This window comes from Pelecanus crispus, chromosome 4 (assembly GCF_030463565.1).
Source record: "Pelecanus crispus isolate bPelCri1 chromosome 4, bPelCri1.pri, whole genome shotgun sequence".
Taxonomy (NCBI): Eukaryota; Metazoa; Chordata; class Aves; order Pelecaniformes; family Pelecanidae; genus Pelecanus; species Pelecanus crispus.
This window is the reverse complement of record NC_134646.1, coordinates 61,580,759-61,605,564: the sequence shown is the minus strand read 5'-3', so window position 1 is coordinate 61,605,564 and position 24,806 is coordinate 61,580,759. Positions and strand designations below refer to the sequence as shown.

At 39.0% G+C, this 24,806-nt stretch overlaps 1 protein-coding gene across 6 annotated transcripts in view; it reads left to right on the top strand.

The window, feature by feature from the left end:
• TBC1D1 (TBC1 domain family member 1) overlaps window positions 1–24,526 on the top strand; it is a 109,010-nt gene extending 84,484 nt beyond the window's left edge. For 5 of the 6 annotated variants that reach the window (XM_075708998.1, XM_075708996.1, XM_075708997.1 and 2 more), the window contains 7 exons: window positions 3,914–4,075; window positions 6,985–7,143; window positions 13,658–13,902; window positions 14,414–14,573; window positions 18,923–19,092; window positions 21,933–22,103; window positions 24,236–24,526. In XM_075708998.1, coding sequence (XP_075565113.1) covers window positions 3,914–4,075; window positions 6,985–7,143; window positions 13,658–13,902; window positions 14,414–14,573; window positions 18,923–19,092; window positions 21,933–22,103; window positions 24,236–24,436 — 1,268 coding nt within the window. In that variant the 3' untranslated portion in view covers window positions 24,437–24,526. The remainder of the gene's footprint in view (window positions 1–3,913; window positions 4,076–6,984; window positions 7,144–13,657; window positions 13,903–14,413; window positions 14,574–18,922; window positions 19,093–21,932; window positions 22,104–24,235) is intronic. The other variant, XM_075708999.1, reaches the window with a different exon arrangement.
• Window positions 24,527–24,806: the final 280 nt, after the last annotated feature.

Genomic DNA, 24,806 nt, shown 5'->3' with positions numbered 1-24,806 from the left:
CTCCATCAGCTCTCATTAGTGTAGGTTACAATTTACGCTTACTTTTTTTTTAAACACTTCATCTCATTATTTGTTTACTTGATCTTAATTGGTACTCTTTTAGTTTTACCATGGCTGGGGTTTTTTTAGTCTGGTGTCTAGAAGCTCTGACAAGGAATTCAGCACAATCACTACCGTGAACTGAATTCTTTTCTACATTCGCATCCATAGGTCATTGTCATAAGAATTGGTCATTGCAACGTTCTGTTTAGCCAGTCTTGAAGTTGAATTGAAGTTCTTAAGGAGCCAGTTGTGGACTTCTGTGGTGCCTGCCTGGGTACACACACTATGCAAGCAAGGTCTGTATGGAGTAGCAATGACTTAGATCAGTCAGAAGGGTGATGAGACGGAGCTTGAGAAACTGGAATTTGCAGTTGTTCTTAACCGATATTTTTCTGTGGCTGAATGTGTAGCTGCAACAAATCCGTTGTGGTGGCAATTTTTGCACATAAAATGCAGCTGATTAAGAACACACATTTTATTGTAGCAGCTGCATACAGAATTACAAGTGATTGCCCTTGAGAGCTGCTCCTTTGAAGATATGAATGATGAGGACAGAAATGTTTATCTGGCTGATTTTCAATGTTCAGGAAGGGAGTAGGCACCTGGATCCTCAAGGGGTGAGGTACCTGGCATGAAAATGGCAATAATTCTTTGCCTTTGTGTAAACTTGAGGAGGGATTGTCCTTTAACAAGTTTAATCAGATGCTCCAATTTTGTCTGCCCAAAAGAAACAACTGCAAAACCATCCCAAATTCACTAAGATAAGCATGTCTGAAGCTAGTTAGTGAATGAATGAGAGGGGTGTTGGCATGACTGAAGACCCAAGCTGTGCAGCATGCACCGTGAAGTAAGGGAGTTGTCCTAGGTAGCTGCTGCATGAAGAGCTCAGATGGTGAGTCAGTACTTGAAAAAACAGGTGACTATGCTGCAGTGAGCGCAGCTTTGTAGTGTAATGCTGTATGTTCTGGTGCTTTTTTCTCTGGGAAGTAAAAATAAATATTTTACATGTGGTAATAATTCTCAGTTCAATACTGAACAAAATATTAAAATGACATGTACAGTATGTTGCATCTTTACTGATAATGCTTAAGTGTGATATGGGGAATTGGGTAGTGTCACTATCTAAAATAAGCTTCTTGATAAAGGCATATTCTCTTCTCAGTCCTTGCATGTCACTTCACTCCCACCATCACATTTTTGCATGTGGCATTAGAAGGCTGAATAAAGCAGGAAAGTCTGAAAAGACTGAAAAGTTGCCAAGCACCAGAAAACACTTGTTTGCAAAAGGCGGAACATTGAAAGATTTCTCTGAGTTTGTTTTCATATAAGCTGAAACTTAAATGCCATTTTTAAGTTATCTTCATACAATACCACCTGTGTTTTTAAGTTCTTTCTAATATCTAATACATAAGTATGTTGTATTTGACCTGAAGAAAATGTGAAGAAGTTGACAGTTTAGATACACAGAATCACTTTCATTGTGGACACACAGCTCCAGTAAAACCATCAGAGCTTGTAATTACATGGTTCTATGGCTAAACACTGAATATAATCTACAGGGAAAAATCAAAAGCAACAAGAAACCAGGAATAAAAAACCCCTAAGGAGTAAAATCAAGCTACAGCTGCCTGCATCAGGGTGGGTAAAGCATGCCAAAAGTAATGTTTTAAAATGAAATATACTACTTTGAAGTGAAAAGTCAAAAACTAAATTAGAAAATGTCAAAATTAAATACTATGAGGTCCAGATCTTGCAAACAGTTAGGTAACATCGTAACTCACATAAATAACCTCACTGAATGAAATCATTCACATGTGAAAGCAACTACAGGATAAAGAGGTAAGGTGGACACTTCCCAAATATAAACAGTTCTTTTCTTTTTCCATTTTTAAAATCTAGAATCTTGCTTTAGCCAGTGGGAGTACAGGACAAGCTAACCCTTTGCAACTCTCAGAATTTGATAATCTAAAAAAACCTTAATTGCAGATATAGATCTTGGAACAAGATGAGCTTAGCATGTTGGCTTACTTTAGTGTCATTATGGGCCGTATAGATTTTTAACTGTTTAGTAAATTTATATAAACAAGTTGAACATACAAACAATGGAGAGTTAAACTAACAAAAGATAACATCCTTTTAACATAGATTGTCTCAAGACTGTAAGGCACAGGAGTATGATTTTGTGGGTTCATACTGTGAAATCATCAAAAGTAGCAGTAGACTTATGATGTATGGGAGAATGTCCTCAAAATGAGACTATCTTGTTAGCATTACAGTAATGCATCATCACAACAATGAAGTACTGTGAATACATCATGGCAACTTAATTAAAAATTGTGGTCACTTCATGATACGCTATTTCATAAACATGATTCCAAATCATGTTATTTGTAATTTGCTTGATGGGTGTTATTGAGGAGAAGTATTTGTAAATTTTTGTTTAATACTATAGAACCTTTTCAGTCCTTTATGTCTTTTGAACCTGTGCTCTGCTCATTTTTGCAAGTAGAGCAAAAATGCTGACCATATCCCAGGACTCTTGTCCTGGAACTAGGTGCATTGAGCCCTCAGTCACATTACAGCCCAGTTAAAAAATTGAAATACCCATTTTATTAAATTCTCCATAGACTTACCACAGACTATGTCACTCCTTAGTGCTCTCTTTGTAGCTTTGTCTCGGTTTCCTTACAGCATTTTCTTTCAGCATTTCATGCCTTTTAGGAATAAATATCCGACATCTTTCTATCTCATCTGCACTGCACCTTTTTTCTCCATCTAAGCTGAAAGACCTCTTCTTTTTTTTTTTTTTTTCAGTCTCGTGACCTGCACAAATTCATCCACTGTCCCAAAAGGTGCTTTATTACTTAGTTTATGTGAATGCCATTAATAAACCCTTTTTTCCAGGTACATTCTAGTACTAAAAAGCCCCCACAGAAACAAAACTTGAAAGCTTTGCCAGGAGTCCCTTTGAAATTCTCACTCCACTTCTAAACTTTGCAGTTAACACTCCGCTACTGAATTAATTTTCATTTTTGCCGTGGTTCTTCAATGCTTTGCTAGGAATTGATTATTTAATCCCTTATAGATAACACATGAAGTTACAGTGCAATATTCTTATAAATTGAAATCTGAGAAAATCACCAATACTACAATGCATCTCTGCTCCAGGAGCTCTGATGATCTAAAATGCCTATTTAAGACACAGTTTTGCATTGACCGTTGTTCTGATTTCTTCAGTGGAGACTTTGAATGCCTCGTGTATATATACTGTGTATAGTCCTATTTGTGTTCAAGATTCTGACATTTTTCTATACTTGAACTTTCCTTTTTATGTGGTCTATAAAAATGGGCATGTGAAGGATCACCTTTTAAGTACATTTTTTTACTTTGTCATTACTATTATGGAGCTGTATGCATAAGAAATACATGACTGTATTGGTTTTGTATTTTTATTTGGTGTAGGTCTTCTGCACTGTTGTGTTTTTTTTTTTTTTAAGAGCTGGGAAATTGAAAAATCCTGTTAGGAAAATCTTGCATTTATTTCATTAGTCATCATCTCTTATGTTTCATCAGATTTAAGAGTTGACTGTCTGTAAGGAACTTAATTTAACAGGCCAAACATGGTTAATATTGCATGTAATATTTAAAACAAACAAACAAAAAAACCCAAAAAACCCAAACCCCAACCAACCAAACAGAAAAAAAAAAAAACGAAACAAACCACCCCACAATCACAAAAATTTAGACCTGTAATCTTTCAGAAATAATAGAGAATTTTAGGTGGATTGCATGATGAAGTTCTGAGGTAAATTAATCCATTTTACAAATAGTAAGCAAAATTAACTGGTGCATTCATGATATTACTTCGTAGCTTCAGAAAACAATTTGCAGAACAGACGCCTGAAACTTGACTATGAAGAAATCACACCATGCTTAAAAGATGTAACTTTGATTTGGGAAAAAATGTTGAGTACCCCTGGAAGGTCAAAGGTTAAATTTGATGTGGAAAAAATACACTCTGCTGTTGGGCAAGGTAAGCACAGTTTGTTATTCTGAGTTGTTGAAATGCATGTAAATTGTATTAGAAAAGGAATAGGGTGACCTCTTAACCATTCCTTATAACCAGATTCTCACCAGAGCTGTTCCTCAGGCTGCTGACTAAACAAGTAACAATGTTCAGTATCTTCACGGTTATGTGTATGCAAGTAACAGTCCCTTTCAGCAGTAGCTGCAATTGTATTACTGGAGTTACAGTACTTGGTATTAATTTTTGAATAACATTTGTCCTTACAGGAGAGTTGTACAGTACCTCATCATCATGTATTACAACTGTTGCAATCTGATTTTATAAATTAAAAGTTATAATTAAAGAAAAAAGCCTGGATAATGCCAAAGAAATGACTGTGTAAATAAATAACTGAAGAAACTGTCTGCACTATTACCTGGAAGTTCTCTGTTAGAGCCTGGGTAGTATGTGTGTATACAAACAGTATATATGGATATCTCTGTAGAACTGCCTTTCTTCTGAGTTCAGCAATGCACTGTACCTGCAATCACCACTTAAAGTCTTCCTCACCACTGCAGGGCTGAGCAACCAGCCCTTCTCCCCATTGCATCAAAAGTAATATAACCTAACCTGGTTTTTAAATGTTCTAAGAAATCGGGTTATTACTCAGTGTTATTTGTGCCATGATTGGACCCAAAAGCCTTACACTGAGAGCTATATGTAGCCAATAGTGAAGATGGCTACTCCAAGGAGCTTTTTAGTTCTATGCAAACCTTTCCAACGTGTAAAGGAAGTGTCAAGAATTCACCACTAGCAGAAGTTTAACATTTTAAATGTTGAACTTGCCTATATGCAATTATTCAAGCAATTTAGAATAAATTGTCCATTTAAGATCACTAGGTAAGTCTAGATTTCTAACAAAATCAAATGCCCCAAGCACAAATCTCTGCAGAGTAAGGAAAGCTCATTATCACACGTTTCCTTCCATTCATGTAGGTAAAGGGTTCTGTCCAGTCAATGTTTAGGCATGAGAAAAACTTGGTTTCTGTTGATAGTCCAGTGATGCTGGCCTGTGTTAGAGTTCAAAATAAAACTTAAAAAAAACGTGGAGTGATGCAAAATAAGTAAGTAAATAAATAAAGCCCTGCTTAGCGGATTGCTAAGAAGCACATACAAATAGCCAGTACATGGGGAAATTATCCCTAGCTCCTGATGCTATTATGCTCTGCTCTCTAGAGCCCAGTTCTTAGAGTGATGTCAAATCTCATACATATGCAGAAATGAAAAATGCACTTAAATTGAGTTTAGCAAGTTCTAGTTTAGACCAAAACCATTAAAAATAACTTAAGTAAGGCAGGCAAACAGGTAAGAAATGCAGGTTTCAATAAGCATGGGGCTTAAATTAGGATAACAAATACATAGTGTTGACCTATAGTGTACACTGTAGTAGATGTTTAAATATAGTGCATCTTTCATTTAGGAAGTAGTAAACTAAATACTTTATTTTACATGTATGATGTAGCATACAGAGATAAACTTAATATTGAACTACTTCCTTAAAGGGAATTTTAATTCATTTGTAATTTTGCAGCTGTAAATGTGCACTCTTAAGCCAGTTCTACCCTATGTGACATACTCAACCTCACTGAAGCTAATGGTATTTTAGATGTGTATCTGAAGAGGAGAACCTGGCTCATTCAATGTCTGAAACAACACTTTCCCTCACTGTTTCACATTGGAGACTTTTTGATAATTGGGTTTAAGTTCCCTTAAGTAATTTACAGAAACGTTCTCTAAATACACTTCTGATGTGGATTCAAATATTATACATTTCTACTAGCATTTCATTTTCAAGCAGTTGTCTCTGGATTATGATGGTGTAGTAAAAATAAGTAGTGCAGAGATAAATTCATATCCTTTTGTGCTTATATGAGAGAAGGCAGTGAAATTGCTCTAATATGTTTTGTCATCTTTCTATGTAAGTTGTATGCTTGAGTCAATTTTGATTTCTTCTATTGTTGTTGTCATCACGTTACATACATACCAAAAGAAAAAAGCAGTCCAAAAAACTTTAAGCCACAAGTTACTTCAAACTATAGTATCTGGTTCCAGTACATCATGCATTAGACAGAATACTTTCCCAAAGAATAGAGTATTGATTTCTTGTGTAGATGATTTAATAGTGCCAGTCTTGTGCTGAATAAAGTATGCATGTAACAATAACCTTTCTGTTACTTTCAGAGCTTTGCTTATAGATAGAAATGAAGGCTACCATTACCTATGTGAAATAGTTAAGTAGCATCATCCCTTTTTATAGAGAAAGAAATTCAAGCTTCAAAACATTTCTATGTGTACCAGTCAGCAAACCAACAGCAAAACTAGAAATACAATACTTGCTTTCTGATTATCTGCTTTCTGTTGTAGTCTCTGGATCACATCTCATTTGTACTTGTTTATGCTTTCGGTATGTGTGCATCCTACCTTCCTAAAACTTACTCCTAACAACAGTGTCAGTGCTATATTAGTGAAAAATGTTAATTAGTTCTATTGCAGTGCTTTATTGTGCACTTTACATGGAAAAATGGGAGATGAGCATGTAACTTCTCAGAGACAAGTATTGCAATTTTGGCTGCCTTTTCTGGTACTTCTCAGACTGGATGTACGCGGTAACTTAGACTTAGGCAGCTCACCCTGTTTCTACCTTAAATCTCTCATGTTAAGATGCTGATGTCTTTTATTGGTTGAGGAAGCATAAGCACTGTAGTTTGATCTGCTTCTGTGGTCTACTGGAGATAGCAGATATGGATCTAGCAGATAGGGATCTGCTTGCATATGTAGCAGATGCGGATCTTCAGTTCCTCAATCCTGTTAGCTCAACTATGGCTGAACTCTCAGTATGAGTACAAATTACTGTTTCAATGACTTTCTTCTCTCAGGAGTACCACGTCACCACCGTGGAGAGATCTGGAAATTTCTAGCAGAGCAATACCATCTTAAACATCAGTTTCCAAGTAAACAACAACCAAAGGACACACCTTATAAAGAACTCCTAAAACAACTAACTTCCCAGCAACACGCAATACTTATTGACCTAGGTAGGTACAGTAGTCGTCTGAAATTAAAATAAGGGGTTTATGATCTCTGGAAGGGAATTAAATAAAAGAAGATAACACACGAAAAGCCTCTCACCATTTAATAATAGGTAGTCACTGCTAGAGTAAGATGATAACAAAACCCTGGAACATTTAATAAGACCAAAGCTTATTAAGCTCTGTAAGATGTGGATCAGTATTAAACACTATTGCTGTCTCTGGTGGCTGCTGCTCCCAGATGGTTTTGTTAAGGTCTGTGTCAGTACCAACGACCTCTCCACCTCAGAAGCTCCCACAAGTCAGTCATTCGTTTCATAGATCTCACAGAGGTACTTTTTGGCATCCTCTCCGTCTTCCCTCATGAAGGCTGTTCCCTTTTCTCTCCAGTCCTGTCCCCAAGCAGTGCATGGCTGCTCCTCAGCTGGGTTAAGTATTCTGTGGAATCTGTTGCAGTAATTAAAGCATTTCTAATGTGACAGTAATTATTCAAATATATGCGATTGTTGAGTCAGATGTTCACATGTCTAACCTTTACCCTGGCAAAAGTATTTGTGTTTGAATGTAAGCCATCTGATGCAAGTTTGTAACACCTCACTGGGATATGGCTGAATTGGAAATTTTTACAGATAATCTACAGATCATCCTCATGAATATACAGTTGTGGATATTTTTTTAACAGCTTGTTTTCCCCTCCCTTGGATATTTTAATTCAGTTTATTGCCTGAGAAACCAGGAGCTGGTGTTTTTCCAAGAGGATCCCAGCTCTTTTGTGTGGGATAATCCCACAGTGAACTCAGTGTTCATTATGCTCTTTCCTAATAAAGGAAAAAAATTAATAATGTCTTCCAGAGCATGATAGAACTTACAACAGACTTGTGTTGTGGGCTTTGTGGGTTGGGTCTGAGGAGTTGTGTGGGGCAATTTAAGAGGTCCATAATTACTAAGTTTGATTAAATGAATTTGCCATTAAAAACTCCATCGGGGGACGTCATGTACTGCAAGTAACCAAATGTCACATGATAAAATGATAAAAATTCATGGGAAAATCTGTACTTGTGTCCTGGTTTCAGCTGGGACAGAGTTAATTTTCTTCCTAGTAGCTGGCATAGTGCTGTGTTTTGGATTTAGTATGAGAAGAATGCTGATAACACACTGGTGTTTTAGTTGTTGCTAAGAGGTGCTTATCCTAGTCAAGGACTTTTTCAGCTTCCCATGCTCTGCAACGTGCACAAGAAGCTGGGAGGGGGTACAGCCAAGACAGCTGATCCAAATGGGCCAGAGAGCTATTCCATACCATATGATGTCATGCTCAGTATACAAACTGGGGGGAGTTGGCCAGGGAGCAGTGGTCGCTGCTCGGGGACTGGCTGGGCATTGATTGGTGGGTGGTGAGCAGTTGCATCACTTGGTTTTCCTGGGTTTTGTTTCTCTCTCTCCCTTATTGTTCTCCTTTTCACTACAATTTTTTTTTCCTGTTTCAATTAAACTGTTCTTATCTGAACCCATGAGTTTTCTTACTTCTGCTCTTCTGATTCTCTTTCCCATCCCACAGGGCGGGGCAGGGGGGGAGAGTGAGCGAGCAGCTATGTGGTGCTTGGTTACCGACTGGGGCTAAACCAAGACAACTTGGTTTGATCTGAATGATTAATACCTATTGTATTATTTCCACTTAACGTCTTTTCTGTAAAGAAGTAGTACAGAGTTGTCCCATCATACTTTTGCTCTTTGTAACTACTCAAACAGTATCTGAGTATTTTTCATTGCAAATGAAAGTCTATACTCCCTTTATTCCACATGGAAGAATTGCCTGATGTGGGATCACCTATACCCAGAGCTGTCCAGGGGCACCTATTTCTTAATAACTCAGTGTGCAGACTACCTTCAGCAAGTACTGAACTGTAAGAAGATTCAAGTTTAGATGGTGACCTAAGCTTTATGTGGTAAATGAGAATATTTTCTCCTTTTTTGTAATACTTTGTAAAGTGAGTCAAAATATCAAGGCAGTGCACAGAAAATGAGAATCTGGTGGAACAGACATGCTTCTGCAGAAACTGGCATGAGCTGAAGTGGGGAGGGTGATGGTCAATGCTACCTGCACTTTCCCCTACTTGACAGGCCTGCCAGGTTTTGACTTGGTACTGGGAAAGTAACACTCCAAAGAGCCTTAATGCTAGCTGGGAATAGGCAGTTGCAATGTAGGTAAATTGTTTCCCTCCAGGCTTTGTCACACCAATTCTAGGAATCCCCCTGGATCGAACAGCACCAGAAGCAGTCTTTTGTTTTTGAGAGAGACATTTATGTGCAACCAGAGATCGATCGTTAGCAAGTACCTATCAGTCAAGTCAGCATACCTGGTGCTGATACCCCTGTCAATGAACGTTGGGATTCTGTCACACTGAGGTGCCTCAGTAAGGGGCGAATAGTTTTGTGCTGGGTTAGTGAATTGAACACCTTCAGCAGAGGGGAGAGGAGTGGGGCAACTCCTGGACAATAGGGAGCACAGTCAGTCTGAGTTTGGTTGGCTCACACAATAGACTGGGGCTTGCTGGCTCAGCGAGCTGTTCATATTTTCTGCCTGATTCTGCACACAAATACTTTCTCATCTTAGCCATGTGCTCTGCTTGTAGAAACAAATGACTGCATGTGTTGGCAAATTGGTAACTTCATGGTGGTTTTCGTGCAAAGTGTTGTTTTTGCCGGGGAGCTATTTGCTAGCCCATTAGCTGAAGGAAGGATTGGGCCCTGTTATTTCAGTAAGATGAAACTGGGAAGCTGAAGACTTCCTGGTTTCCTAGTGATTCACATTGCAATAGAGTAGTGCTGCACAATAACAGACAGCATAACTCGTTAGGCAGCTAGAAGGAATTTGCATGTTCTGACTTGTGTTCCTTCAGGCTACCAGAAGCATTTTCTCTTAAAATTTGAAGAATCCTTTGGAAAGCATGTACTTCTCCCTTAAGAGAAAAACCTAAGTTTTTGCAACATGTGGTTATAATATTTAAAAAAGCTTTCCCAAATTAAGGTAAAGAGGTCTTGCTACCACAGTATGAGCCAAAGCTGTTATAGTATTGCTCACACTTAGTTGAATCATTACATCTTCAGCTGTAAATAGTGCTTCCTGAGAATGAGGACAGCAGTGTGCATCTGGATGCAGAGGTAAGACACAGCAGCCACTTTCCTGGCCCAGTTTACATGTCACAGTGCTATTTCATTACCTGGACAAGAACAAAGCCACAATTCCCTGAAGGCTTTTTTGTGTATTTCCTTTTGTGGCCCCACCTGCACACACCGCAGTCACTGGGGATTTCAGGTTCTGAACACCAAAGTCATGTTCAGTAAATGATTTCTTCTCTCAGTAAGGTAGGGTAAACTGACTTCCAGATGCTATCAGTATAGAAAACCACTGTAGTCATCACAGAGTGTTTGCTGAACACAGTAGAAAATTATGTTTTGTTTTATTACCCTTCAACAATAAAGTAGTAGGTACTTACTTTCTCATTCTGGCACCCTTGACTATCACAGTTCATTTAGAGTCTCCTTTCAGCAGGGCGGGGAGTTGTTTGCTCCTAAGCAAAAGCTAAAATTCTTTGTTAAGTCATCACCAGGGCACTCAGAAACAAATCAGCTTGTGAGTTTAGCAGTTCTGCTCCTCCTCCATTTAATGTTTTTTAGAACTTCTTTGCGTTTTTATTCTTGCTCCGCTTGTAACTTTTCTTCCTGACATATTAAAGGAGCCTTGCTGTGCCAGTAAGGCAGTACAGGTCTGCCTTTAGACAATGCTTGTCATTCAGGTGGAGGATTCCTTTGCAAAGGAACACAAGCTCCTTCTCATTTGGAAGCTAGAAATATTTTTTCTATAACATTCAACTCTGTGACAGCCTGGCCAGGGGAGACCTGCTCAGGAACCGAATGCCAGTGTCCCGTGTGGCAGGCTAGAGCAGCTACCAGATGGCAGAAGGACTCTGCCCCCGGGCTTTGTCTTCTTGAAACAGGAGCTCTGATACTATCTGGCAGCACAGCAGCATTCCAGGAGCTAAAGGGTGGGGTAGTATTTAACAAGTGGGCAACCAAAAAACAAGCTCCACTTAATACTAAAACAAAAATAGTAGTCAAATTTCTTCCCCACTGAGGTACTTCACAGGAGAAATCTGATAGGGGGAGGGTTTTTTTCCTAGAAATGAAAATACTCCCTTTTGGAAAAGTTTTTGAAAAGAATCTGTAAAAGTGAAGCCTTTAATGCCTCTGTTCACAAAATCACAGAGTGGTTGAGGTCGAAGGGAGCTCTTGAGATCATCTAGTCCAACCCCCCTGCTCAAAGCAGGGTCATCTAAAGCAGGTTGCTCAGGAACATGTTCACTCAGGTTTTGAGTGTCCGCAGATGGACACTCTGCAACCTCTCTGGGCAGCCTGTGCTAGTGTCTGGCCACCCTTACAATAAAAAAAGGGTTAGGTCAGGTGGAATTTCCTGTATTTCAGTTTGTGCCCATTGCCTCTTGTCCTGTCAGTGGGCACTACTGAGAAGAGCCTGGCTCCCTCTTCTTCATTCCCTCACATGAGGTATTTATACACACTGATGAGATCACACCTGAGCCTTCTCATCTCCAGGCTGAATGGTCCTAGCTCTCTTACCCTTTCCCAACTGTCCCTTCATCATCCTTGTTGCCTTTCACTGGACTTGCTCCACTAAGTTCATATTTTTCTTGTACTGGGGAGCCCAGCACTAGGGACCGTACTCTAGGTGTGGCCTCACCAGTGCTGAGTAGAGGGGAAAGATCACCTCCCTCGAGCTGCTGGCAATGCTTCTCCTGATGCAGCCCAAGATACCATTAGCCTTCTTTGCTGCAAGGGCGCATTGCTGGCTCATGTTCAACTTGGCAACTGCCAGGATCCCCAGGTCCTTTTCTGCAAAGCTGCTTTGCAGCTGGGTGGCCCCCAGCATATAGTGGTGCCTGGGGTTGTTCCTCCTCAGGTGCAGGATTTTTGCACTTCCCTTTGTTGAACTTTGTGAAGTTCCTGTCAGCCCATTTCTCCAGCCTGTCCAAGTCCCTCTGAATGGCAGCGCAACCTCTGGTGTATCTGCCACTCCTCCCTATCATCTGCAAACTTGCTGAGGGTGTGCTCTGCCCCATCATCCAGGTCGTTAATGACCCTCCCTCATCAGGGATCAGCTAGAACAAAGGCTACCGGCACCCTGTTATCAAGGGCAGCTGACAAGGATTGGTTAGAAGCTGCCAGAGCTACCCTTACCACAGCCTCAGCCTTACCTGCCAGCAACAGTACCCTCAGGTTCCCAGGAGTCCCCTGGTGATCCCAAAGTACCCAGATGCTCAAGAGCTCAAAGAAGCAAAGCCCAGGAACTGCTGCACAAAATGCTGTGTCTGTTGGCTGCCTCTGTTAGCTGCATTCTCATATAATCTGTATATAGCATATATCATAGCACATACATAGCTACACAATTCTTGATATTGTGAGGGCTGCAGAAAAAAAGACAAATTGAGTTTTTACTCACTGAGTAAATATTGTGGGTCAAACTGATTGTGTAGGTGACCTAGCTGGATTCGTTTGGTTTAAGGACTTGTGGGTCCCAGTTCTGTATGAAAGTTTACAGTTAAGCCAGGCTGGGGTGGAAGTCATCATCTTATTCTAGAACTGAAGGACTGGAAATGGCTCAGTTGTGCTCCTACAGCTCTACAATTAGTATAGTTTACCTTAGGCAGGGATTTACAGAGATGTGGGGAATAGATCCAAAGCCCATTGCTACCAAGAGAAAGTTTTGCTCTTGACAACTGACTGCCACTCTCCAAGCACTTGTCACTTGTGCTCATGGGACGCCTCCTGGAGCTGACACGGCTGAGCGGCAGGGCAGAACATCTAACCCCATGTAAAAGTGGATTTTTCTGCCAGGTTAGTGAACTGGATCAGCTCATGGAAGGGTCTGAGCTTCATGCTGCAGGAAAGGACGAAGGACCCATAAGACTGGGAGGGATCAAGGCAAGGAGGGAGGTGACAAGAGACACATTTACTGGAAGAAAAGACAAGAAGAAAAGAGAAAGGGAAGGGGCCCCAACCCAGAGAGCTTGGGTGTTCTAAGTCTGTGCCTGGATCCTAATAGTTGTGTAAAAGCTAATACTGTTTAATCAAGAAAAGAGGACTGGGTGAGTTGTCGAACCACTGAATCGAGTCTCCATTATAGGCAACCAGCCCCTATAAGCCCTTTAACAAACTGATCAAGGGCCAGTCTTAAGAACCAGTTACTCAGCTGTTCAAACAACAGACTGTCCCCATCCCCCCGACAATTTCTAAATTAATTTTGCAACTACTGTAACAAAACAGTAGTAGAGTATGAGAGTCAATTGTTTTGCATTGCTAACTTTCTTACAGTCTTCTGTGGGTTGACTCAGAATTTGCCTTTCAAAAGAATCTACCTTTTTGAAAGACTGTTTAATTTGATAACATGACAAGGGGTTTTTTTGCTTATTTTTTTAGCTTAAGTCATTAACTTCAGCTGTTTTCACAGGGCGCACGTTTCCAACACATCCGTACTTCTCAGCACAGCTGGGAGCTGGGCAGCTGTCACTCTACAATATTTTGAAGGCCTATTCGCTTCTGGACCAGGAAGTAGGATATTGCCAGGGCCTTAGTTTTGTAGCAGGAGTTTTACTGCTTCATATGAGTGAAGAAGATGCTTTTAAAATGCTAAAGTTTCTCATGTTTGACATGGGTCTGAGAAAACAATATCGTCCTGACATGACAATTTTACAGGTATGATTTCAATTTTTCTAGTAAAAGGATGCTAATATTAAATCATAGAATGCTTTGGGTTAGAAGGGACATTTAGAGGTCCTCTAGCCCAACCCCCCTATAATCGTAATAATGCAATATAGATAGCATTGTCAAAATCTGGACTTGAACTTAAAGTCAGTTCTCAGAAATGGAGAAGGATAATCTGGGAAAAGAATACATCATCTTAAATGCACTAGTTTCAAATAAAAAGGCTACCAGGGAAACTATGAAAACCATAAATAGGAAGAATTCTGTTACATGTTGTATGAGGTTCAAATGATGCTGCAAATGAGCCTGTCATAGGCTCACAGGTGACCCATCCTGGGTCTTTTAGGTGGCTTCTGAGTATTTCTTTTCTTCACACAATTCTGTCCAAACATGAACTGACAAAAGTCTTTCACTGTTTCTATGAGAGTGTGAAGCATGGACTTTGCTACTATGAGTGTTAAAACATGTTTATCTTTAGTCTCTTTGTTCTTATTCCCTCTAGATACAGATGTATCAACTGTCTCGACTTCTTCATGACTACCATCGAGACCTCTATAACCACCTAGAGGAACATGAGATTGGCCCCAGCCTCTATGCTGCTCCCTGGTTTCTCACCATGTTTGCCTCCCAGTTTCCCCTAGGATTTGTAGCCAGAGTGTTTGGTAATTCTGCATAAAACTTCTATCTGTTCTTTTTGAAGTCTTATATTTGGAATCCTGTTATTAGGAACAGCATTATTATCCAACCTGTTTCAGACACCCAGGAGAAATATTTTATTTACTGTTGAAGAACAGAAGAACAACAACAGGGGTCATCTTATGGAGCATGTAGTATTTACAGTAAAATGGAAAGAGAGAGGAGGAGAACATATGACAGTCCCAAACCGTCCTGTCTTTTCATCCTCATTGTTACCTTTTCCCACGCTGTAACCACTTGCAGGGAGAATGTAAAATTTGGTGCCATGAAGTCATGGTGTTATTACAATGGCACTTCAACACCAACAGTTAGTTAGTTGCAAGCTGAAGAGAGATGTAACAAAGGCATCATCTGAGAAATAAGTCCATTTACTCTATTACCATTGTCTCCAACAGTGTCAGTGGAAAATTATTTTGAGGGTTATGTTTTTAAAACACACACAGAGATGGTCCTTGCAGTTTAATCATGGATTTGCTCTGCAGAAACATATAGGGCTTTTAAACTAGTGTTTCTTATCCTTACTATTTTAGCCTGAGTGATAATCTCACTTTCCGAAAATGTTTGGAAGCTTAATGGGGTTTAGGCTCTAAAGTCACTTCCGTTACCTATTTTTAGAATCTACAGAAGTAAAGTTCTCTAATTAAATTCCAATTAAGAATTTACCTTGATGCTATCTTATGGATGTATATTTCATAGATTAATTGTTTGGTATTTGAGAAGATGCTTTATTTCCTTTTCATTTGTTTGTTTTTCAATTTCCTTATGTGGTATTGGATCATCCATGATGAGCACAGGGTGGACTGGGGCTTCCCCCCCCCCCCCCCCCGATTCCTTTCTTCTAATGAGAAGCTATTTTCATTTTCTTTAGTCAGTCTCACTTAAGAGATGTAATGAAGCAATTATTAGGGTATTAATATTGACAGTTTTCTGACTTAAAAAAATTATAGTCTCATCCACCACAATAACAAATAATGAATATAGATTCCAAGAAGAACCAACAAGAATCCTGTCCTGTTTCTGTTTAAGGACATGCCAAAAGTAGTGCTAGAAGAAATCACAGTGAAAAGGACAGTGTATAGCTAAGTAGAACTACATGTCCTGTGATTAGCATTTTAACTCCAGGGAAAACATCTTTCTTTTTCTTTATTTTTTTTCTTTTTATTTTTTTCTTTTTTTTTTCCCCTCCCCTGGCACAGTGCAAAGTAAGCTAACATACATCTGACAGTAATAATCTGTAGGAATTAAATGAAGTGCTGTATCTGAGGTCATGTACAGAGTTTATAATGAGTTCATCTTTCAATTATTCGTAATCATTCATAGTATTGTACATGATAAGAGTCTTTGAATTAGACAATTGGCTGCAATGAGGATAAAAGTGGCTTGTGTATCCAGTATATTTGGATTTCTGCCTTAATGCAGAGATTAGTATTTTATTTGTCATTGGAGGATTGTAGGGCTTTAGAAAGGAAAGATTTTACATTAGAATAGAAGGCATAGATACATGATCTTCACAGGACTGATTTTAGGTCAGGAACGGAAAAGCATGTGTGACTGAAACTGTCACCTCTTAAAAATCTCCAATGTTTTTAGAGAGAAAGTCTAGCATGACCAACACTTGCAGTTTTTACTGTTTCAAAGTATTTAGTAATTTCCTTAAAACCGTGTTTACTGGAACTATAAATCAAGAACATTGGACATTGTTTTATATTAGAAAATATAATCTCATCTTCACCCATGGTGAAGACTCTGAAACACAACTAACTATAAACCTAAAAAAGGCTAGAGCTGTCACTTTGCTAGCAGCCGTCGTTAGCAGCATGGCAAGCTAGGATCTGATCAGTTCTGACCCATGCGTTCACACACTTTTGCCGAACATACGTACATGTTCATCGCTCGCTTATTAGAACCCTTGGGATGAAAGAATATTGCCTTTTAATGTTGAAGTAACCCATCTATAGGTTACTAAGACTGTAAGATTGCACTGCCATTTTCTAACATGGTATCTCTGAACCCTTGGTATTTGAAGCCCCACTGATGTTTAATAATATAATTGTTACAGACCACTTCCTATAGATTTCCATAGAGTGCACTTTTTGCAAGCATCTTACAAGCAATATGTAAAAGAAGTAGGCTAAAAAGAGGTTAACCCAAAGACTGTTTTATGAGTCAAATAGCAAAACTCCTTTTAACTTTTTAATTATCTGTCCAAACTTTCAACACTTCTCCTGAGCAGGTTCTAATGAAAGTACAGCATTAACAAAGACGTGTTCTTTAATACCACTATTTACTTATTACTGGAGGAGACTTGGTAGAAATACTGTTTATTTTGTTTCAAGATTGTAGATAAAACTTAATTTTTTTAATCCTGTAGGCTGCCAGTTGTGCTGACATTAATTTAGTTACCTTCACTGTACTGTCGTTGGCTGGCAGCCCACTTAACGGGAAGCGTGGGGCGTGGATAACAAACAGGTCTTTGTTAAGTACTTGCTATTTTAAATGAGAGAGGGATTTCAGCCATATATTACCAGCTCAGCTCATACAGACATTCATTAACAATTTATAGGTCACCTTGAGTTAATCTACATGTCTTTATGGGGCAGGCGCTGAATCATAAATATGCATTATTTTCAGCCCTATTTTTTTTCACTTTGTGTTTCTTAGCTGTCCTTCAGCATTCCGTGTCCTAATACAGAGCTTTCCTGACTATTTTCCCATAGTTTTCAGTTTCAATAGAGAATTGAGGCAGATGCATGCTCTGTTACCACTTCTCAATCATTCCCGCCTTTGGACTTCACATTGAATCGGAGTTGAAAAATTTTACACCACTTTTAGGATAAATGGCAGCAAAGTACAAGATTTATGGTTAGTTATTACTTGTGCTTTTCTTTCTCAGAGAGAAAGAGAGAGAAGTGAAATGAGTTATGGCTTCAACGTTACAGGCAAAAGAGCACAAGGGGGAATTTCATTCTGATACAAATTAGGAAAGAGAGGTTGCTTTTACTAAGAAAGGCACTTAGACAGTGTTTTCATACGTTCTTTAGTACATCAGAGATACCTGTGGTTTTGCTGGTAGCTGTTTCCCTTACTGTGTGGTAGTTTTTTCCTCTCTCTCTTTATTATTCTTTCTTTCTTTTTTTTTTTTATCATTAAAACAAACTGGGTTTTTGGTGTCAGTGTGCTACTTCATAAGTGATTGTGACTTCATTCACAGCTTCGAATACAAAGGAGGGAAATAAAATATATAAAAATTTATTTATATAAAAATATATTTAGGAAATATGGAATAAAACCACAGTATTGTCTCTTCCTTTTCTGCCTCCATCAGTATTGTTTCGTATGTTAGACGCTTTTGCCTGCAGCGAGTCCCTCAATAAAACCAGGAGAAGATTCTGAGTTATAGTGGCAGAAAAGTCAAATGCAGGGCAGTGCTGTTTATACTGTGGACAGATGGGTTTGTGAAGATGGGTTTCTTGTCTGATGCTTTCATTGCAGTCTTCTAGTTCTTTCCTCTATAAAGACATAGGCGATTTGTGAAGTAAAAGAAAAGAAAGGAAGTTGCATTGAAAGGTCACTATATACTGTGGTTTCAGTGTGCTTGAACGTATGCCAGGTGCTGTCATTGCAGGGCCACCTGCAATATTAATGCTTAAGCTGTATTACTAAGATTTCAGGGTACTTATTAAGGTAGTTATTAGAATATTAGCATAAGTCATTGAACACATACTAAAAATAAGCACATGCACATGAAACTTGAGGCTGCTGGGAAGTGCACATTTAGCCTCATGTGCTCAATGGTGTATTAACAGATTTTGTAGCTTTCTCCACCACATGAGAAAAGAACAGAACTTCAGATCTTGGGTTGTGGCTTCAGGTGTAGTTTTTACCTGTTGTATTTGTATTGACTTTTAAATGGTATTGGGATTAGAATTCTATTCAAATTCAGATTCCCATGAACATCTCAAAAGAAAAAAGCCCACAAAATTATTACATGCACAAAAAGTGGCAACACTGACAAACTTGACTACCTGCTTTATTGTGTACTTAGCTTAACTTTGAATTGGATTTTTTGGATGAAAACTCACTAAACAGATTAATTGATTGTGTTAGTCAAGTGTGCTATTCACAGTAATAATCTTGATCCTACAAAACTTCTAAAGCTATAGCCAGAGGAACAAAAGCACATCTCTGGCATAGTATGTCTAGCCTCCAGATTGCTCCTATGAGAAGTTGTTGTCTTTGGACATTTTGCTGTTTTAATATTCTTGTCAAAAGATGTGCTTGGTTGATGTACTCTGTTTTTTCTTTGTTTTCACAGATATGCTCTTTCTTCAAGGATCAGAGGCTATATTTAAAGTGGCTTTAAGCCTTTTGGGAAGCCATAAGCCCTTGATTCTGCAGCATGAGAACCTAGAAACTATTGTTGATTTTATTAAAAGCACTCTCCCTAACTTGGGTTTGGTACAGATGGAAAAGACCATTAGTCAGGTATGAAATAATCTGAACATATGAGTAGTATGTAAAGGAATGCTCTTTTTAACAAGTTCTTGACAGAAAATCCACAAGAGTGTATTTTATTACTTCAAGCTGAGAATTCTGTTATTGTAGTTCTGAAGATACTGAAAACTTTTGGAAGCATATGACTTGTATAGCATCTCTGCATTCATACATCCATATGTTGGTTATGGTCAGTTTATGAAGCCTTCAATGAAAGTGAGTTTACTTTATTTTTTTAAGTGTGCAACACTTTGTTACTGGCAGCAATATTACAGCCCATACGCAGTGCATTCCACAAAAAAAGCAGCAAGGTGGGCTAAGAGTCTTCTGAGTTTTCCTGTCTCCAAAGAATCTTGCTCTCCTGTCTCATTTCAGAAGCAAAAATTGACTTACAAGAGCCTCACAAATGTTGACCTTACTTAATGAAATTAGAAGCCTCCTACGTTGACTTCGTCTATACTGGCTTTTATGGTGCTGGTTCAGTATGTTACAACAGTGCCTTTGTATTTCTGCCAGGAGTACGTGGGGCAGTGCAGTCGCTTGCAGTGAGCAGTGACTCTAGACAGCAAAAACTGGGAGTCCTTGATATATTTTTTTTAAATGGCAGACAAGGAAAATGATGCAATATTGCTAAGCTAGCAGAAGGCTCCAGACAATAACTATGGCATTTGAAAAAATCACAAATTATTGCAGTTAAGGCTGGCCTGTTTAGAAGCCCTTTACACTTGACATTGCAGCAGGCAAATAGAAGACTGGGTTTAGCCTGTTTTTCTGAAGGCCTTTTGTGGTTCAAAACATGGGGGGTGTACTGCAAACGCCTGCCACTCACCAAGGGCTGCAGGAGACCTGCAAAGCCTGTGGCTTGACAAAGAAAGCAGGCAGCAGCACAGTACACTGCAGAATGCTTGCGAGGGACTCCCTTCTGATCCCTGGCAGCAAAGCTTCCATGGGACATGCACTCGAATTAGGATCGGAAAAATTGCTTCTAGTGCTTATTATCAAAGGAGGGAGGGGAGAACAGAAAGCCTGTGCGAGGGGAAAGCAAGCAAGCAATTTCTAGGAGTCAAAGGGGATTGTATGTTATCTGCCAGGCTGAAAGCCTGGAGTGTGCAGCTCTGCAGAGACTTGCAGTGCTTGGGCAACCTGCAGAAAACCATGGCTTTGAGCAGAAGGAGGGAGAGATACTCTGTTTAGGCAGCTCTGAGTGCTCTACAGTTAAAGTGGGCAGGTAGAAGTGAGTTGAAGGGAGAGCAGTTCCCCGGCTTTGATTAGGGCTGCCTTTGAAGAGAGCAGCTTTTTAACCAGCCCTGCAGTCCATACACAGCTCCTGGGCTAATCCCCGTCCTCCTCACGCCTTCTGCAGCATGGCCTTTGGTTTACATGACCTAATGTGCCTTCAGTTAGCTAGTTTTCAAGTCAAGTTTTAGATTTGCTTCATGTTTCCCCCCTTTCAGATTTGATACTTTGGGTATGACAGCAGGGATTTCCCTCCCTTCTCAAGAGCATAGAGGCTAGAAGTGGCAGAGGTCATGAGAGGAACTAGCATTATGCCCTGCTGAATTGCACCGTTTGTTTTATTGAAATTTCAACGTGTGTGTTCTCCGGAGATGCTCAGACCTACAGAAAATGAAAGTTCCACATGTGTAACCAAACTCAAATTAAAATTGTATTTCAGCCTTCTGTACTTAGATGCTTGGTATGTGTATTTCTGCTGCTGTACAACTATGACAGAATTTTTTATAGCATATGTAACAGGTGTCAGAAACATTTCATAAACTGATGTTTTCTTTAAATATAACCAACAGTTAAAGTTTTGTAGACAAAACCAATAAATAAAATAGGAAATAATTCTTGTTATTTCAACAGCTATTTAAGATAGGATTTGATACTTGACTCATTGCCAAAAGGAATAAAGTATAAGAGGTTTAAAAATAAAGAATAACCCTTGAACTTTTATTCTTGGGCTATTTTCCAGATGCGTTTTTAAGTCAACTTTTGTTTCTACTACATTCTGTGATTGGTACACTTGTCCTTTTAATTTACCACATTCTTCACTGCTTTCAGAGGAGATAACTAGCTCAGGGACATTAGAGTCATATTTCCTGAATAATTTGATGGCAGATGTTTGCCAAAAAAGGAAAATACAATAGCACATTTTTCCTTTGGGTCACTCTGTGCACCTCAATTTATTTATCTGCTTTCAAAATAAAAGGTTTTCTTAATATTCATGCATAAGACTGAGCACTCATTTCAGTGATTCATAGTTAATAATAATAGAAAACTGCTTTGACATTACATAATGTTTCCATTAAGTGTATTAGTGTAAGGATAGATTATTTCATTTTCTTTCTGTCTCTAGGAGTACAGTAGAATCATAAATAAACCTGGCAATGTTTACTGGTTTTCATTTAAAGCTTTTGTTCTACTTAGCCTTACACTTGTACACATGGCACGTGGGCTTGGACCACACTTTTCTAAAGTGACATCTAATTCCGAGTACATCTAGGAGGGTTTATGCCAAACTGAGATGCATTAAATTTGAAACCTAAAAAGGGGAATACCCTACAAAGTCTACGCTTCTTGAAAACTTTAGCGTAAGTGATTTTGCTGAAGTCAGGCAGCAAATCAGTAGCAAAGTTTTTAAGTAGATCCAGTGCACTCTACTGCCTCAATCTTTCCATTTCGGGATTAGGAAATGTGAATGCCAAAAATTCAGTCCTTTTTTATATGTAGTGATTAGATAACTAAGTCTAGATCCATAGATTTTAAAGCATTGAAGGAGCTATGGTTTTGATCTGCACAGCATCTAATAATATTTTTATATACAACAGGTGTTTGAAATGGATATTGCCAAGCAGTTGCAAGCTTATGAAGTTGAATACCATGTGCTTCAGGATGAGCTTATAGATTCATCTTTAAATGACAATCAGAGACTGGATAAATTAGAAAAGGCAAACAGTAGCTTGCGCAAACAAAACTTTGATCTCCTGGAAGAACTGCAGGTACAATTTATATTTCATATTTAATTAATATTCTAATTTATCCACCTTTTCAGAAGAGACTGTCCTACACCAAGGCACAGGAGTTATTGGTGTTTGGTCTAGTGACTTTAAAGCATAGCCACTTGCAATTTTATTTAGTTTAGCCTTTAAAGTTTAAATGCAGCAGAAATTCTGAGAGCAGGATGGATAGAGCATATGCTTGCAATTAGAGAAAAGTTGATTCATCACACTGTCTCTTCTCTTGTAATTAAAATCATAGCTGTAGAAGATGACTAAAAAATACACAAAGTGCTCGCTCAACTTCATTTTTATGTTTTCAGTCATTGCTTTATTACAGCAAGGATATTAGTCTATTGCGAATGGGAAAGCTAATGCCAGTGTCACAATTTAGAGATACATCAGATATGGGATACATTGTCTATAAAGACATACTCTTTCTTACAAGATTTTTATTTTTAAACTGTTATCCAGATTTTTTAGATAGTATGTGAAATAATAATTTCTAATATATGCTTGGTGCCTACTCAGTCGGCAGCTTTTTCAGAGGCAGTACACCTGGTCTCTGTAGGGGTTATTCTTTGCTTAACTGTTCAAGAAGTCAGCTTTCTGGGTGCTTTATAACAGGACATTTGTTATAAAACTGTTGACCATGCATTTAGTTTGATGGAGAAAGGGACTTCAAGGGTAAGAAGCAGACATTTCAAGCCTCTTGATTATTGTTAGAGACATATATTTGTAAGATAGTAGGTGAGGGAAGGAGTTCAGGTTTCTCAGCCATTGGTGCTGTATCATGACTAAAGCTAGCCAACTGTGCGGACTTAGATTGCCTCTCCTAACAAAAATTTGCTTAAGCTGTAAATTCTGATCCTGTGAGATCTGAACCTGTTTCAGGTTCTAAGATGAGCCTTAGAGAAGTCAGAAGAACAGGGACTCCTCTGCAAGATATTTTCATAAAGCGTCAGGCACATGAGCAATGAAATTGTTGAATGTAGCATGGGGGAGAGGGATTTCTGGGATGAGATTCAAGATGTGATGTCCTATAGATACCCGCATCAGGGGATCTTCTATCCCTTCCTGCCCCTAAAGACTTTTCAGTCCTAAGCAGTTTTTTGCAAAGCTCATCTCCACATGAGTGCTGGCAAGTCAGCACCTAACATCATAGTGGGGAACTTAACTGTCTGTAGTGTTGGAGCAATCCCTTTGTCTTGGAGTTGGGCCTTATCAGCCTTCATTTCCTGTGGTGAAAGGTGACCCATTGCTGATGGGAGGAAAATGCATCAGCAAGCAATATGGATCACGGTTTGTCAATATTTTGCCCCCAAAGGCTGAACTTTCTAACCCACCATAATTATATGAAGGGCAGTGAGCTCATCAGGAAGGCAAATACTTCCCTGAAAGCCAAGACTATCCAGTGCTCTTGTCTCCAAATGTTACCCAGTGCTGAAACTCCAAAGAAATCTCTGCTTTTGTCAAAGTACCTCAGCTACAGATCTCACATGATGAGTTTGAATGATCTAATACTTTGTTTTGCCATCAAGTAGAATGCCCATATGTGCAGCATTTTGAAGGAGAATTTTTGGAATTTTTTAGGATGTGTTGTCCATTTGCATATTGCACTAAATCCTCTCCTACCTCTTTGACACCAAAACTGGCATTTGTTGGACTCAGTGTCGAGATGAAATGACGATGCAGCTAACAGGCTGGATTGTCTTTGCTTTGCAAAGCACGTGGAATTCAACAAATATGGCTGGCCAAAAATGTCTCCCAGCTGACCAATACAGAGGCTTATCTTAACCTGCAGTTCTTTGGTATATAATTTGCAGGCTTAGTAACTTTCTAATTTCATTGCTTTGCATTATATTCTGAGTTTAATTGTGAACTAATCAAAGCAATCAAGTTGAGAGAGGGAAGTTTCTTGTTATAGGCAAAACCATAGTTGTAGTCTAAAGTACACAGATCTAATAACATTCATACTTGCATTTACCTTTGCAATTTTTCATCATTTGGTAAGTATTTTATAGGTATTAATGTATCTCAAAAAATAGTTTTAAAGTTGGTTTCAGTTATTAATGAATTTCCTTTTTTTTCTTTCCCTTCTTCCTCCCCGTCCTCCTTTCTTCTTGCTTTGAAAGGTGGCTAATGGAAAGATCCAAAACCTTGAAGCCACAGTAGAGCTTTTATTGACCAATGAAGGCAAACTGAAGGAGTCCATTCTCACTCTTGAGCAGGAACGAGCAGGTTTGCTGAAAGCCGTGGAAGAGATGCAGAAAAAGATGGGTGATACAGCTGGGAAGCCTCTACTTACTAGACAAGAACACATGGATGCTGACTGACACTCACAGATGTAATGGAGCAGAGAAGCTGAGCAAGAAACAAAGGGAAGAACTGGGTCTTTCTGTCATGATCCATAGGGATTTGACATAGTCACCTTCATTGTACATGCCTTACTGTAGCAAAGCAAGATACAGGCATGGTGGCTTCCCATATCAGAGAACCTGGTTTCTCGGGGAGAAGGCTTGTTCTTCTTAGTGTGTAGAAATACTATGAACCATAAGATGCCACATAATAATAAGCAGGAGAAACCTAATCATGCATGCAGTCATACACAATACACTGTAAAGATGTCATGCATTCTTCCTTAAGTGCTTCTAAACCTAAGTGCTTTGTGTTCATCACATATTTTGTTTGTGTGTAGATCACTGC